The following is an 18,206-nucleotide window of genomic DNA, read 5'->3' on the forward strand; positions in this document are numbered from 1 at the left end:
TGCTCACTTTCTTGCATCGTATGCCTCTACTAATGCTAATACTAATGTAACCTGTGTAGCATAATATATAACATAATTTAGTAGCAAAATATATATATTGTAACTTGGTAGTGAAATAACATAGTATGTAACATAATCTGGTAATAATGTGTGTTGTTTATATTCTTAGTTCATTTAATTTTAATTAAATTTATATAAGAATCATGGCCCAAACAAGAACAGAAAGCAAAAAACCCTAAAGTAGCAAGAATGCTTTGGCTTGGGTAAGAACTGATTATGGCAGTTCTCTTGCAAATCATAGCTACAGTTTTTGTGCTACTTGTTGTAGCTTTCTTGCAGAGTTATCCATAGTGGGACACAAGACAAAGGAGGATGTCTTTGTGTGCTTTTTTTTAGAGTGTTTGGGGATCTTAGGCATTAAGTCATGTTATGATGGGCTTATATGAGGACTTGAGGAACAAAGTAGATGTACTCAAAGAAATTAAAAGAAGGGGCCCTTTTGAAGCACTCGGCTACCAAGCACAATGCTGGAGATTACACTCAGGCAACACAAGGCACAGTGAGATCTTCCATGACAGAGTGTGCTGATCCCATTATAGGTAGTATTGTTGATGACTCAATTGTCAGTGAAGCACAAAATATGCTTTGTAAAAATCGATAGGAGGACTAGGACCATAGGGTATTTCTGCCTAGGACAAAAGTTGATAATGTAGAGAAGATGTCATCTTTTAAGGTGACAAAAGGTGATGCTGTATACATTGTTGCTAATGAAATTAAGAGTTGGAGATCTGAGGACTTATTTAATAAGTACAGGGCAAGTTGGGAAAAGTTGTGAGTTAGGATTAAATTTGAAAGTGTCTGCAATTCTGCCCAGATCTGATAGGATGGAGTATATATTGAGAGCTTTGTCAATCAATTCAGCCCAGAAGAGACTGTGCATGGCTTATGGACCAGAATTTTTCCCAGCATGGTGTGCACCTGTTAACAGGAGAGACTGTTTTTACAAGGATGGAATACACTTAAATAGGAGGAATGCAAGAATATTTGCTGATACTACTGAGGCCATGTTAGGCAGGTCAGAAAACTGTTAGCTTGGGGGAGATACAAAGACTAATAGTTTAACAGCAAAAGGAGGCAGAGGTGTAAGTGATTTTGCATCACTTTTATTGGAACATGCAGCAGCCTGGAATGCGAGTGTTGGGAATTTCAAGGCCTGCTGGGAGCCCTTGTGAAACAAGCAAATGTATAGGCTGTGTTAGAGATACTAAGAGTAAAAACAGTTACATGTATACTTCTATGTATGTCAATGCAAGGAGCATAGTAAATAAATTTGAATTTTAAAAACTGATTAAGTCATCAAATGCAGATATTGTGGAGATATCAGAGAATGTGGTGTCACTCAGATATAAGGGATGCAGAATTTGAATTTGGGGAGTACAATGTGTACAGAAAAGACAGGCAGAACAGAACAAAGGTGGGAGTTGTGCATTTAGTTAAGAAGCACATTAAGTGCTTATGTCACACCAAACTGACTGTGCTGGCCATGGGTAGCCAGTATAATGGCTTATGGGTTGGTCACTTGCAGAGTAGCAAGACTTTTGTGATTTATTAGATGATTATTTTCTACATTGTTTATATATCAGATGATTATTTTCTATTGTTTATATATCAGATGATTATTTTCTATTGTTTATATAAATATTGCAAAAAACAAAAACATCAGCTTCCGCCAAAATAGTGATACTAGGAAAGGAAACCAATGGCACTGTTAAATTTAGCATACAAATTACATATAAGAAATAGTTAAATATAAAAAGAAACATTTTTTGTTATATACTGTTAGCAAAAAAACACCAACTAAGATGAAATTTGTTTGAACATTTAAAAATATATTCTGCATATCCATATTTTAAATCTATTCCTATAAATACACATTTAAAAAATTGGTCTCCAGATAAATTGCATGCATTGATGCTGCTGTGTTAATGTAAATAGCTTGGTTTGAACTATCTGTTTGTTTTGGCTTCCTTTTAGTGGTAACCAGATTTTTAACATGTTTGCTGCCTCAATGCGTATTATGCATAAAATGCCACTCTGAGCATTTTGCTGCAATGCACAAATGCATTCAAAATGCACCCAAGTAGCATGCCATAACATATAAGCAGACATTCATAAAGGCACATAAAATTAACAACTGCTCAGTATTGGTACACTGATTGAACACTTTTCAGTAATGCTTGGCATATGTTTATAGACTTGGCCCACAGTTTTATTTGTTTTTTGCTTGTTTTGATGTTAGTTTATGTATATGAAGAAACTTTTTATAAAATTTTGAGATTTGTTTTGATTGACAACTTAGCACAAAAGTAAGTGTTCTCACTCTTCATTCTCATTTAGCTAGAAAAATATTCTAAACTTTTATGGCAAATTTTTGGAATGCTGGAGAGTTGGGATGTTGATTTTTTTTCAATGTTCTAAAAATTACAGCACATTGAACGAGTTCTCTCACATTTAGTTGGCAGCAAAAATGTTAATCAAAACTTATCAGATGTGTGTATAAATAAAATATATTATTTAATCATTTTTTATAGGAGTAATCTGTGCATCAGTTTCAAGTGGGCTTGGTGAAGTTACCTTTCTGTCATTTTCATCATATTTTGAAACGTAAGTTTTAAATGATAAATAATAATAAAAATTTTTGTTATCAGTACTCTACTCTGCTTGCTCAGATGACAGTTATTAATAGACATGATTGGGTATTGATGCATTAAACAACTAACAAATGAATCATTTTCCCCATTTTTAACAATTCAGTTAAAAATATGAAGCTAGAGAATGCACCCTGTATTATATGTTTTATTAACAACAAATAAATATGTAATAAAACATATTTAGAGTTTAGCTTTTATATTGTACCCTCAAAAAATATTCACACAATCTTCTGACATTGTTGAAATAGGTCAGCCTATCCATATGTAAGGTAGGAGCAATGGTAAAGGTGTCAATGCAGGTCCACTTAGTAGTAACTATTGTGAAATTAACTGTTGGCTAGATTGTTAGAATTCTGACATGAATCCTAGAAGGCATCTTTGGGATGAAATGTAATGCTGAATCAAACATGATTAGTATATTTCTTTGACTATGTTCTGAGAGAGAAACAGAACAAAATCTTAGCTGTCTATTACCAAAAATGGTTCACAATATTTCTAGGACCGCTGTTGTCATTAATGCTATCGATGGGCCCAAAAATGTTTGTTTTCTTTATTAATATCCATTTTCTTCATTTATTTTTCATCTTTCTTTGTCTACTTTTAAGAAAATAGTGTATATGCTACATTAGCATCAGCATAATTAATGTTTTTATAAAAGTTTTGAATGGAATATTTCAGAACAATAGTAAGTCATTGTGGGTAATTGAGTATTTCCAAGAACATAGATTGCTTTATAATACAATCATTTGAAGTATTGGAAACATAAACTTGCTTTCAACTGAACTAGGTTAAAAACCAAGCAAGTTGTCCTTTAGCCTTGTGATTAAACAAATTCAAATCCTGCATAATTTTAGAATGAGCGAAAACATAGACTACCACAACAAAAAACAAATAAATAGATAAAATAAAAAAGAAAACAGTTCTCTCTTGAAACACAAACACTGCAAAAAAAAAAAAATTAATCTGCACAAGGTGACTTGAATAAATATATCACAGTAAATATGAAATTTAAAACCCTTTAAATAAATTAACAATTATTAATTGAGCAAGGTGTCAGTTAATTTCTGGCTCTGTTGGTATGATTTTATCTCATGGGTACAAAGATTGTTCCCTTATTCATACATCCACATACCCATCAGGAAACATTCACCTAGTAATATCTATTACAGTCAATTGCAAATAATAGAGACAGGAGTACTCATATGGCATTAGACTCATGCTTAAATGATATCTACTACTCATAATCAGTAGTATATTGAACAGAAAAAAAAGACAAAAAAATTTTGCAACATAATAAGAAAACTTGTGGGGAAAGGTGTGTGGTAGAGTGTGATCTCACTTCCAAATTCTTGGGGATAAAGAAAGGGATTAAACTGTTCACTCATTAGATCCCATGCAACCACTAGTGAGGTAAAAGTGTATATTCTCTTGACAACAGATGGTTATGGATTCATATGGAATTCCTAACAATAACTAGCTATAAATACTCAATGCACACTTAAGGAGACAAACTTAAATTGAAAAAGAATGGCTGTAGGATAGATGTGCAAAAATTTCCTTTCACCTAGAGAGTAATTGAAAATTCTGTTTATAGAAGTGGATAGTCTGAATAAAGTAAAGAAAACATTACAAGTTATTGGATGGGATGGATACATGGGGTTGATAGTTTTTTTTTTTTTTTTTTGGCTGAAGCTATATAAGCTTGCATCATTCTCCACTACTAATGCTAATGATAATACTAAACCAAAAAAAGGAAATAAAACTAGCCTTCTGAAATGCTCAGTGCATAAATTATGACTCCCCAACATTAGCATACAAATAAGGACAAAGAAAGGAAATGGAAATCGTAGGCTGGAAAATCCTGGGGAGAGCCCTCAGAAACCCTCCAGTGCTCTGTTCTAATCTGTAGAATTCTAGATCCCAGAGCATCTTCAGACTAGACGTAGGAGCAGCAGACCACACTTCAATACCATAACTAATGATAGAACTAAAGTAGAGATTAGAAATTTTCTGACTGTTTCCTTGTTGTGCGGTCTACAGAGATCGAGTTCATACCCCACACCAGTTAAACTGAAGATAGACAAAAATATATTGTCTATCAACTGTCCTTTATTTAGATTTATTCTCATGTTTTTGGAATTTTAATAATAGGTGATTTTTTTTTTTTAGAGAAAAAAGGCCATCTGCTGTTTCCTTTTGCAATAAGTTATACATCTTAGTTTAGAATCCTTTTATAAATGTTGGTTTCTCACAATCAGAAACTAAAGTACAAAATGAAATAAAATAGCAAAAATCATTTATAAAAACATTTATTATAATTCTTAATGAACAAAAATATAACATGTTAATTCAATTTTCATTCCCTCAAGTAAAGATTTACAAGTAGCAAACAATATTATTCTGTGCTATTTTTATATATTCAAATTAATTAATTTATTTATATATATATATATATATATTTATTATTTTTTTTTTATTATTTTTTTTTTTTTATTCCTTGCTAGAAATGTGATATCTACTTGGTCTTCAGGAACAGGTATGTCCAGTCATTTATCTTTAATTTATAATTTTATTCAATCATACTATTGTCATTAACGTTTTTCTACCAATAAAGAATTAACTAATTCTTAATTTAACAGACAGATAATCTTATATTATCATTAATAAGTTGTATTTCATTGTGAAAATAACCAGAGAGAGAGAGAGAGAGAGAGAGAGAGAGAGAGAGAGATGTCTGTCATTTTCTTGTTTCCCTAAGAGAAAAAACTTAAAACAATTCATAGAGAAATGAATATACTACACAGAATGGTTCAAAATTGTACTAAACAAATATAGGAGTATATTCTGTAGATATAATTAAGAGAAATAATTATATTTCTCTATATTAAATTAAATATTATATTAAATAATTATTAAAAGGTATTAGGGGTTTGAAATGAATGTGCATAATTAAAAGAGATCTTTAGAAGTCAGGATAGGTTACTACTCTGATTGAGTTAAGATGGGTTACTATTGATTGACTAACTGGGAGACAATCATTCCCTTCACTTATTAATCCAGCGGTTTTAAAACTGGGGTGCCACAACAAATTTCTTGGGGTGCTGTGTAATTTGGGTTTAAGTTACTTAAAGTTATTATTATTATAAAAATTTTTTAATTTATAAAGGTGTACGGTATCCATTGTACCATATTTTTTTAATTTTGTGGTGATCTAAAATTGATCTTTATTTAGTACCGCTATATAAAGAATAAAATTATTATATAGGTATATATTAAAAGGTTGAAAACCCCTGTGTTAGGTATTTATTTTAGCCTAGGGATGCAGTGAAAAAATTACTGGGACACTAAGGGTGCCGTGAACCAAGAAAGTTTGGGAACCTCTGTATTAACCTGACATCCTGATCACTGAGAGTAGTGCCGACCGGGCTAGCCAGGTGGATAAAGTGCCTGCCTGGCAACCCAAAGGTCGCGGGTTCGAATCCCACCTCGGGCTTGGATCACAGTAAAATATAAAAACTTTGGGAGGTGCATTATAGCCACAGAAGCTGATGCGCCAACAACTAACAAAAAAAAAAAAAAAAAACTGAGAGTAGTAGTGCATGTAACCAAGGACTGATCTGGAATATGATGCTTTATATAAAGGTGTAATTATTGTGATATAACAGTGGTTGTAGTTATCTGTTAATGGAAATAACCCATGAAGGTAATGACTCATTTAAAGTCATGATTGGGAAAGACATTAAACATTAATCTTAAATTTTAAAACTGTAAAATGGCAAAACATTTTTTGTTCATTTATGTTTTTAATTAATCATACCAGTTACTCAGTTATGAGTAACCATTGTGGCAGAGTACATATACTAGCAGTAACTTGAGTTTCAGGTATTATAATGACTGTCTTGTCATTTGTAGAATGACATTTGTTAAGCTGATATTATAGGATACACTATCAGTGTTTGGCATGAATATCATAACATGTAACTAGTAGTGCAGTAGAATAGTAGGGTTAAATTGTGATAAGTAGCTTGAAGGTTCACTTGTTAGGCTTTTTTTTTTTTTTTTTTTATCTAAGAAAAATTTCACTTTTTCACTTTTTAGTAAGGATATAACTAATTTAAAACTGATCATAATGTATATCTTGAACTTATTAGCGTAAGGTATAATGTAAAACTTGATAGCATAATACATATCACTGCATTTAGGAATCTATTAGCTTAGTGTAGTATTGCCAATTGATCAATTAAATTGATTAATTTTCATTGTTGATCAATTAAATTGTTCTTAAATGGAAATCATGCTCTAGCCTAGAGTAGATAAGCAACAGTCACAAAGTAGTGAGAGTGCTGTGGCTAAGGGGTAAATGAAGGGGGCAATTTTTCTACAAATCACAGCCTAACAAAATGTGCAACTTGTGCAATGTTTGCTGAGGTTTCTGGAACAGGACATGATACAGCCAGGATGGATGTCTTTGTGGGTATTTGGTGCAGAGAGTGTGAAGAAATTAAGTTCCAACTCAGCATTCTGATGGACGTTATGAGAGTTTGAAGAGTAGGGTAGGTGCCCCTCAAAGGAATTAAAATGGGGCTCATCAAGCTCTCAGCTCCCCATCTCAACTCCAGAGTTCACACTTGTGCATCAGGCAACACAGCAGCAATCTCTAAGGCAGAATGCACTGGTCCCACAGGAGGTTATTATTGTCGGCAACTCTGTTGTCAGGGAAATGAGAAGTATGTTGTGCAAGAAGGATAGGATTAGGGTGAAATGCAATCAGGGTATGTCAGCCAGGGGCAAACATAGATGATGTTATAGAGCTGATATCATCTTTTAAGGGCACAAAAGGTGATATTGTTGTACACATTGGCACTAATGATATTAAGAATAGGAGATCATAGGACTTCCTTAACAAGTACAGGGAAATGCACTTAGGAAAAAGCCGCAAATTAGGATTGATTTGAAAGTGTCTACAATTCTGACCAGACACAATAGGAGGGAGTGCATGTTTGAGAGCCATGTCAATTTGCACATTCCCTGGAGAGAATGTGCAAAGCTCATGGAGTAGAATTTTTCTTGGTATGGTCTGTGCTTGCTAACAGGAGAGACTGTTTTTACAAGGATGGGATACACTTAAATAGATGAAGTGCAAGGATATTTGCTGATGCTATCAAGGCAGTGGGTCAGAAAACTGCTAGCTTGGAGGGGGATACACAGACTAATAGATTTACCAGAGCCACAGACAGAAGTGAAGTGAAAGTAGTTCTTGCACTGTTTGTATCGGAATAAGCAGCAGTCTGTAAAGCAAGGTGTTGGATTTCAAGAACTGCTTGAAGTCACATTGGAACAAATAAATACATGGGCTGTGTTCAGGTAACCAAGAGTAAGAATATGTGCATGTATACTTGCATGTACACCAATACTAGGAGAAAAGATATTATCCCATGCATATAAAGATAATTTATATGCATCCCATGCATATAAATTATCAAGTGATAGAAACCTATGGTAGGTATAAACTAATCTGTAATCAAGTCACAAAGGTGGTTAGGCAAGGAAAGGCAGATTATGAGAAATCTTTGGCAAAGGATGAAAGGAAAACAGTAAACACTTCTTTACTTATGTAAACATTAGAAGGAAGGGGATGAATCACATTGGTCCACTAGTATCAATGGTTTAACTGATGATAATCCTGCTCCAGTTGCCAACAAACTGGATAGATATTTTGTATCTAAATTCACACATGAGGAATTAAAAGCAATTTTAGGGAAGGGGATGCCAAATGTTTATGAAAAACTAATTAAGAGGGAGCTAAATGACTTTATGATAACTGAATGGAAAGTGGAAGAGGAATTGTTGAAGCTGAACACAACAAAAAAAGCACCTGGGGTGTATGGCATCCATCCAAACTTATTAAGAGAGGCAGCAAAGGAGATAAGCAAGACTTTAGCCATAATTATGAGAAGATCCTGGGATTTAGGGGGCCTCTCCTAAATTCAAGGACTGGAGATGTGTGAATGTATTCCCAATTCAAAAAGGGGAATCAAAAGGTGATATGAGTAATTACAGACCTGTTAGCTTAACTCTGTTCCAGAGAAAATAATAGTCACTGGTTAAAGAAGTAATGCAGGACAATCTAGACTGTAATGCAATTATACCGCAGTCACAGCATGGATTTGTTAAGGGGCAGTCTTGTCTAACCAATCTGATAGGTTACTATGATGCAGTGACCAAGGAACTGGGTGCAAAAAGTAATTTTGATATGATATACTTGGATTTTAGGAAGGTTTTTGATACTATTGCACATAATAGACTGCTGTACAAATTGGAGCAGTGTGGCATTATGGACAAGTTACTGCTAAGGATAAAGGGATGGTTGAATGGGAGAAGACAGTTGTTATCAATGGACACTGCTCTTCATGGACTAATGTTATCAGTGGAGTCCCTGAGGGTTCATTGCTGGGACCATTGTTGTTTTCAATATTTATTAATGATATTGATGAAAGTGTATCAGGCCTAATGTCAAAGTTTTCAGATGATACAAAGGTTGGCAGGGTGGTTAACAACAGTAATCAGGATGAGCTACTGCAGCAAGATCTAGGAAAATTGGGGTCAATCAGTGGAGAAATGGCAGTTGAAGTTTAACATTGACAAATGCAAGGTACTACATATCGTTAGCAGTAATCCCAGAGTAACCTATCAACTGTGTGGTACTACACTCAGGGTAATGAAAAAAGAAAAAGATCTAGGGATAATTTTGCAGTCAGATGTGAAATTTTCTGAGAAGTGCAGACATGATGCCAGAACAAATAATGAGGTTTTGTATATGATATACAGAAACATTGCTAGCTGGTATAAGGAGGTGATAACCCTTTGTGTGATTATCCTACTTGACTGTTGTATACCACATCTTGAGTGTTGTATAGAATGTAGATCTGCTGGAATGGCTGCAGAGAAGGGCAACCAGATTGGTGAAGGGAACAAAAGGGTACTTTTGTTCTAGGCAAAACTGAAGCCTAGAAAGGCTTCAGTTTTGCAAATTGCAGCTTCTGGAGACTAGGCACTTGCATGATGATTTGATTGAGTTATTTAATCGATGTATTTAAGGCCTTGAATGGATTGAGTAGGCTGAATGTGAATGGCATTCTTCCTCTTGCTGACACTGCACATATGAGGGGCATAAATTTAAATCGAGGAAGGGTGGTTGCAGGATAGATGTGTGGAAGTTTGCCTTCAGCCAGTGAGTGGTTGATTGTTGGAACAGGCTTCTATCTGTTGTTGTGAAAGTGGATGGTTTGAATAAATTCAAGGAAGAACTAGATAAATTCTTGGAGGGTATGGATGGGTGAAAAAGTATGTAGTATTTTTTTTTTTGGATGGGGTTGATGCTGTATAAGCTTGCTTCCTTGCCTCATTTGCCTCTACTTCTACTACTACAAATCTGATATGATTTTAATTTATGGTGAGTTTACGAGAATTATGAAGCTGCTATTTCTAGCTTGACGAGTACCAACTTGTAAAACATCTGCTGATGTGGTTACATGACTTAAAGAAATGGGTGTGCTGAAACCATTATGAGCATCATTAGTAGAGGCATACGATGTAATAAAGCAAGCTTATACAGCATCGGCCAAAATAAACCCCCTCCCATTTCACCCTCCACTCCTTTCAAAATGCCTCCAGCTAAGCCTTAAATTTATTTAGGCTATCAATTTCCACAACAAAAGATGGAAGTCTGTTCCGAAAATCAACCACCCACTGGCTAAAGGCAAATTTCCATACATCTATTCTACAACTGTCTTTCCTCAATTTGAATCTATGCCACCTCAAGTTCTTAATCTGAGCAAGAGGAAGAATCCCATCAGCATTCAGCTTGCTGATCCCATTCAAGGCCTTATACAACTCAATCAGATCACCTCACAGGTGCCAACTCTCCAGGCACTGCAGTTTGCAGAACTTAAGCCTTTCTTGGTAAGAGTACCCCTCTTAATCTAAGCAAGAGGAAGAATCCTATCAGAATTCAGCTTGCTCATCCCATTCAAGGCCTTATACAACTCAATCAGATCACCTCACAGGTGCCTACTCTCCAGGCACTGCAATTTGCAGAACTTAAACCTTTCTTGGTAAGAGCATCCCTTTGTTCTCCTCACCAATCTTGTTGCCCTTCTTTGTACTTGTGCTAGCAACTCTATCCTTCCTAAAATGAGGCCTCCAGACCTGTACACAGTACTCTAAGTGTGGCCTGACCGTTGCCTCGTATAATGGGATAATAATCTCCATGTCCCTGCTAGCAAAATTCCTATATATCATTGACAAAACTCCATGACATGCTCTGGCAGCTGGGACTCCACTAATAGCATTTGACCACAAAGAGCAGTGTCCATTGATTACCACTCTGTCATTTCCCACTTAACCATCCCTTTATCCATTGTAGCAACTTACCCTTAATGCCATAACTCTCCAATTTGTACAGCAGTCTTCCATCTGCAACAGTATCAAAAGCTTTCCTGAAATCCAAGTATATGATATCAAAATTATTTTTGGCATTCAGTTCCTTTGTGATCACATCACAGTATCCAATCATATTGGTTACACAAGACCTCCCTTTGACAAACCCATGCTGTGTCTTAATTATTACTGCAGTCCAGTCCCGGTGCCTCTGTAGCCAGGTGGGAAGGAGCAGTAGTGCGTAGCACACACTTCTTGATTAGACCGGGGTTCGAGCCCGTCACCACCAAATACTGAGGATGCGGAAAGGTCAGAGAATGACCACCGCATATTCCTGGAGCAATATGGCATTAGTTGCTAATGCTCCAAATAACAAACAAAACAGTCCAGTCTAGATGATCCTGCAATGCTTCTTTTACCAACTGTGTGGTACTACACTTAAGGTGGTAGAAAATGAAAAAGACCTGGGAGTAATTGTGCAGTCAGATATGAAGTTTTCTGAGCAATGCAGATAAGCTGCCCGGGCAGGTCATGGAGTTTTGTCAATGATATATAAGAATTTTACTAGCAGGGACAGGGAGGTGATAATCCCATTATACAAGGCAATGGTCAGACCACACCTAGAATACTGCATACAGGTCTGGAGGCCTCATTTTAGGAAGGATGTAGATTTGCTTGAGCATGTACGGAGAAGGGCAACAAGGTTGGTGAGGAGAATCAACGGATCCTCTTACCAAGAGAGTCTTAATTTCTGCAAATTGCAGTGGCTGGAGACTAGGCACCCACATGGTGATCTGATTGAGGTGTATAAGGCCTTGTATGGGTTGAGCATGCTGAATTCTGATGGGATTCTTCCACTTTTTCAGATTACGAACCTAAGGGAACATAAATTAAAATTAAGGAAAGACATGTAGAATAGATGTACGAAAATTTGCCTTTAGCCAGTGGGCGGTTAATTGCTGGAACAAACGTCCATCTGTCTTTGTGGAAGTTGATAGGTTAAATAAATTTAAGGAGTAACTGGACAAACATTTAGAGGGAATGGTTGTGTGAATTTTTTATTTTTATTTTTTTTTGGCTGATGCATAAGCTCATACACTTGCTTTCCTGCATCACATGCCACTACTACTACCAGTGATTCCGTTATTTTCCTCGGAACACAAGTTAAACTAACAGGTCTGTAGTTACTTGTGTCACCTTTTGTGAACCCCCTATGTGAATTGGTGATACTTTTGCACACCTCCAGTCCACGGAGACGTTCCCTGAGTCCAAGGAAGCTCTCATAATTATGGCTAAGGATTTGCTTACCTCCTTTAATATAACTGGTTGGTTGATTGGGGATTTATTTGGCGCATCAGCATCTATGGCCATAGTGCGCCAATTATAACTCGATAGGTCCCGTCAACCCCATGTGACTTTTTTATGTTTAACTTCAACAATTTCTTCTCCACTTTGCTCTCAGTTATTACAAAATCACTTAGCTCCCTGTTAGAGTTCGATAAACTTCTGGCACTCCCCTCATCGAGTAACTCCTCATGTGTGAATGTAGATGCAAAATAGTCATTCAGTTTATCAGCTATCTGAGCATGATCATCAATAGTCAACTCATCTATGTTAATTGGTCCAATCTGATTCATCCCTTTCCTTCTAGAATTTACATAAGTAAAGAACTCTTTGCATCCTTTGCCAAAGATTTCTTGTAATCTGCCTTTGCCTGCCTAACCTCTGTGACTTGATTACAGACTAGCTTATATCTGCCATATGCTTCTGTGTCACCTGATACTTTATATGCATCCCATACATTTTTCTTCTCTGCCACGAGCCTCATTGGCACCTCCATAGCCAGGTGGGCAGGAGCAGCAGTCCTTAGCACACGCTTCTTGATTAGACTGGGGTTCAAGCCTGTGACCACCAAATATAGAGGATGTGGAAAGGTCAGGGAATGACCACCGCATATCCCCCAAGCAATATGGCCTTAGTTGCCAATGCTCCTAAAAACCAAATAACAGCAACAACAACGAGCCTCATTAATTCATCTGACATCCATTTAGGCCTAAACCTTGAACAGTATTTCTTAGTTGGAACGAAAAGCCTAGTAGCCTCCAAAATTAAGTCCTCAAAGGCTTCCCATTTAGAATTCAATGTTGGTAACATCATCAGTTGATCCCACTGTACAGAATTTAAAAACTGTCTGAGACCCCTGTAGTCACCTTTATGAAGCAAAAAGCCTTTCCCTTTAGCCTTGATGGTAGTTACATCTTTAAGTAATTCCCACATCAGTACATTTGTGATCAGTGACCCAGTAGTTCCTTTATCTGCAAATTCTTAATGCATGAATAATCACTGCTCATAATCAGATCAAGAGTATTACTCCCTCTGGTTGCCTCTCGAACATGTTGCTGTAGAAAACAGTCATCCAGTAAATCCACAATAGTCCTGCTAGTGTGTGAGTGACCAACCCACAAGTTCCAGTCAATATCTGGAAAGTTAAAATCCCCCATGATAAGACATTCTGATTTACTGGCCTACTCTATTTCTCCGCACAATTGCTAAATGCTGTAGAGGAGGATTTTAAGTTAAGGCTGATAGAGGAGGATTTTAACAAACTGAAGGTGTTGAAGACTAAAAACTTGTGCAGCTGAAGTATGTCTTATCCCAACTACTAGAAAGTTGTGTAACTGTTTTATCTGGAAGCATATGGAGGTCCTTACATGAACAGAAATTGTATCCATTACACAACATGCCTATACAAGAATTGTTGCTGCAAGGTATTAAGAAACACGCAACTTTTTTCAGTGGCGTATTTTGCAACATGCACATGATCATCAATTTTTGAGCCAAGTTCTGGTTACAGATGAATCATAATTTAAAAGAAATGGAATTCTAAACTCTTGAAGCAATCATACCCGAGCCAAAGAAAATCTGCATGTGATCGTTAGTACTCATTATTGACATATATTTTCCTTTAATGTTTGGTGTGGTGTTCTTGGGAACAGTCTTATTTGTCCTTATTTTTATTTATTTAATTTTTTTTTTTTTTTTACCAGAAAGGCTTTCAGCAATGGCATATCTACATGTTATGTGAACAATTTGTGGGAACTATTGGAAGACATACCCCTTGAAAATTTGCAGATGTTATGGTTTATGCATGACAGTGCACCAGCCCATTTATACTGTGATGTTCCTGACTCTTTTAAATATGGAATACAGTGACTGATGGATTGGTCAGGATGGCCCTGTACAATAGCCACCATCACCAGTTTTGCTCCCTTCTTTAAGGATGGTCACATGAAATCCATTCTATGGAGATACCTTTGAATAGCTGCTATAGATGTTTCCCTCTAAAGCTTTGTTTTGCTTTCTTTTATGATTAATCTTTAATATCACTGAAGTAAAGCCTTTTATCTTATTTTTAGCTGTAGAATATGCTCCTACATTTTATTCCGTGCAATTTTGAAACCTGTGTGCACGCTTGCCTGCCCAACCACATACATTCATGCATACAGTTCATATATATTTATATGCTTGTCACAAATTGTTAAAAGTCAAGAAGGAAGTCTTATTGAGAGACATAACTAGAGATGGTTAGAGATTCTAGATGAATAGATGAATTAGAGATTCTAGATGAATATTAATTTTTACTGCTGATTTGGCAAATTACCATACAGTGTTTTAGTGGCCTCCATGACAGTTTAGTCAGCACAATATACTGCTGCTTGCCACTCCTTCCGCTGAAATCTAGGTTCAATTCCTGTCTGCTGGGGGCGTTCTTTATGCTCTTCAATTGAGGTTGTAGTTAGCTGATCTAAAATGGAAGGAAGGGAGAGAGGGGTGAATTAGGAGATGACTACAAAACAAATTTGCTTCCCTACCCAGAGCTGTGGTAAGGATCATGTCATTCAAATTATATTTCTAACTGGTTAGGATATTTAATTAAATTTACAGTTGAGTTTTTCACCTGAGTTACACATGCTCAATAATTTTGAGCTATCCTCTACACTAACAATTTATCTTAACTGTTATTATTTTTGATGTAATTTATTTAAAAATTTTCAATTTGCCATTGGAATAGTAAAAATAAAATAAAAAAAGAACAGAATTATTAACATATGATTTAGAAACATGTAAATGTACTCTCAATAGTTTTTTAGCAAGAGTGGAGCGTTTAATTTTACAGCAACAGTGGAATAGATGTCCATTTTACTACAGTGGTGGAAAAGATATATTATAAAACTGAAGATATACTTGCTGCAGTGTGCATGACTATGTGCATTGCAAGAAAGCTGTAACTTTTTTTGAGAAAAGCTATATGTATGATGTACATTAAACTTTCCTAACAAGTTTACTCTCCGTTATTTTAAATAATCCTCATATCGATAAATTACTAAGATGAGACATCACACTTGTTTTTATGTGTCATGTGATTTCCTTGAATTCTTTGCAATGTTTTTAAGGATTTTCATATTATTTTAAATTACAAATACAGTATAGCAATTTAAAAATTTCCATGAGTTATTTATTATCAAATTAAGGTTAGTAACCTTCATTTTATTGATTTTTCAGTATGCATGTGTTTGATACTTTTTTTCCCCTTATTTTGTAAAGGAGCTGCTGGAGTTCTTGGTGCTTTATCATATGCTGTTTTGGCAAAATTACTGTGTGTTAGAACTGCACTTCAGGTTATGCTTGTAGTACCACTAATAATGGCTATAAGGTATGTGGAGTTTATGGAACTTATCAATAGTGCATTGATTAATTAAAAATAATTTCATGACAATTTCACTGTTGCATTTTTGCATGCAAAAGGTGACTCATTACAATACAGCAGCTCAAGGTTTGGTTAACTCATTCTGCAAATTAATTTTCTGTCTCTCCTTTAGTCTCTTGGCACTTTAAAATATCCTTAACTGTTTCACCAGTATATACATCAGTTTGTTTTTTATGTGTAAGCACTCATATGAGCTTTATTTCATATTTTTATAAAAGATTTTTATAATTTAAAAAAAATTTAAATTTTTTTGAAAATGTTTTGTGATTTTTTTAAAAATCCGATTTGATTTTTGACAATAATTTTACTACAATAATTTAACAACACTAAGAGCAGCACCCAAATAATTTTGGGTGCTGCTCTTAGTGTTGGATAATAGTCAAATAAGAACACATTAATATTTTAAAACATGTATGTACAAAATTTTAATTTTTACAAAATTTAAAAGAAAAATCTCAATTCACAGAGCCTATTGCTATCAAAAATTTACAGTAGTGGACTTGCCCAAATGCAACAAACACCACTGAAAGCATTAATTCTCAATTTTTCTAACTTCTTGAGAATGGTTCAGTTTTGCCCTGTATCAATCTTAGATGAACTAAAGGGTGTATGGTTATTTATGGGATGCTAATAACACTAAGCACAAATGAATTGAAGACATGGTTGAAAAATACTTAAAATATATTGAGTTAAATCATAATTTAATAAATGGTAGCAATAGCTTAATTTTTAGTACTCACCTTAATATAAACTGCAGTTGGATTTAGAATAAGTGGAGTGGGAATTAGCTAAAATTGGGGTTAATATGGGCGAGCTTAATTGTTTTGAACGGAATTAAAATGCACTCAAGGAAATAGAAGTGCACATCTTCATCCTTGGTTGTCATGAAATAAACTGAAAAAATTGGAACTTGTGAATGTAATCACAGAGACCAATAGCCGTAACAATTGGCTTTTATATTAACATCTTCAGTTGGTAATAGTGAAGAAGAGAGAGTGCGTGAATATAAAGAATTCTAAGTTCCTGTGATGCTCTTTGATTGGTCTCTGTGATTACATTCTCAAGCATAACTTGGATGGTATAACTTGTTCAGAGATGTATGGGTCTTTATTGATATAGAGGAAGCTTTAAGTGCTTAGGAAAATTGCTAAATGGCAGAAAAGAGAAGAGGAGTTAATGGTTCAAAAATGGTTGGCAACAAAAGTATAAGACTATACTTGTGCACTCTTTGAGAATCTTTGCGGGGTCTTTAGAAATTCTACATTATATATGTGAAGAAACTTGGGAATATTGTATGAAAAGAAAGAGAAATGGACAGAATGAGCTAGCAGTTACAGGTTACTAGGAAGGGATATTTCAGAGTAGTAAAAATATAAAACAGCATAATTTAACCTGTTTATATAGTAACGTTAGGAATGTAGTAAATGAAATAGAATTTGAGTCATTGATGATACAGTCATTTGATTTTTGACAGTTCATTTTACTAACTCATTCAGCTGACAAACTGAATGAGTATTTTGCATCTACGTTCACACATGAGGAGTTATTAAGGGAGGAAAATGCCAGAAGTTTATCAAATTGCAACAGGGTGCTTAATGATTTTGTAATAACTGAAAGCAAAGTGGAGAAGAAATTGTTCAAGTTAAGTGTAAGAAAGGCACCTGGTGTTAATGGGATCTATCCAGTTATATTAAAGATGGCAGCAAAGGAAGTAAGCAAACCCTTAGCCATAATTATTAGAGCATCCTTAGACTCAGGGGGAAGTCCCCATGGACTAGAGATGTGCAAATATATCGCCAATTCACAAAGGGGGGATCTAAGGGTGACACGAGTAATTACAGACCAGTTAGTTTAACTTCTCTTCTGGGTAAAATAATGGAGTCACTGGTTAAAGATGCATTGCAGGATCATCTAGACAAGACTGCAGCAATAATTCAGACATAGCATGGGTTTGTTAAGGGAAAGTCTTGTCTGGCAAATTTGATTGGATTCTATGACGTTGGTTACAAAAGAACTAGATGCAAAAAATAATTTTGATATCATATACTTGGATTTCAGGAAAGCTTTTGACACTGTTGCGCGTGGGAGATTACCGAACAAATTGGAGTAGTATGGTAAGGGTAAGTTGCTACAATGGATAAAGAGTGGTTGAATGGCAGAAGACAGAGAGTGGTAATCAATGGGTGCTGCTCTTCGTGGACTAATGTTATTAGTGGAGTCCCACAGGGTTTGGTGTTGGGCCCACTGTTGTTTGTGTATATTTATCAATGGTATTGATGAAGGTATAT

At 35.3% G+C, this 18,206-nt stretch overlaps 1 protein-coding gene across 1 annotated transcript in view; it reads left to right on the plus strand.

Annotated features, from left to right (window-relative positions):
• Window positions 1-18,206, plus strand: part of Cln3 (CLN3 lysosomal/endosomal transmembrane protein, battenin) — an 82,120-nt gene that overhangs the window by 33,123 nt on the left and 30,791 nt on the right. The window contains exons 7-9 of the mRNA XM_090374841.1: window positions 2,592-2,664; window positions 5,216-5,247; window positions 15,756-15,864. Coding sequence (XP_090230967.1) covers window positions 2,592-2,664; window positions 5,216-5,247; window positions 15,756-15,864 — 214 coding nt within the window. The remainder of the gene's footprint in view (window positions 1-2,591; window positions 2,665-5,215; window positions 5,248-15,755; window positions 15,865-18,206) is intronic.

Source organism: Mastigoproctus giganteus, chromosome 5 (genome assembly GCF_048544385.1).
Source record: "Mastigoproctus giganteus isolate SK-2022 chromosome 5, ASM4854438v1, whole genome shotgun sequence".
NCBI lineage: Eukaryota > Metazoa > Arthropoda > Arachnida > Uropygi > Thelyphonidae > Mastigoproctus > Mastigoproctus giganteus.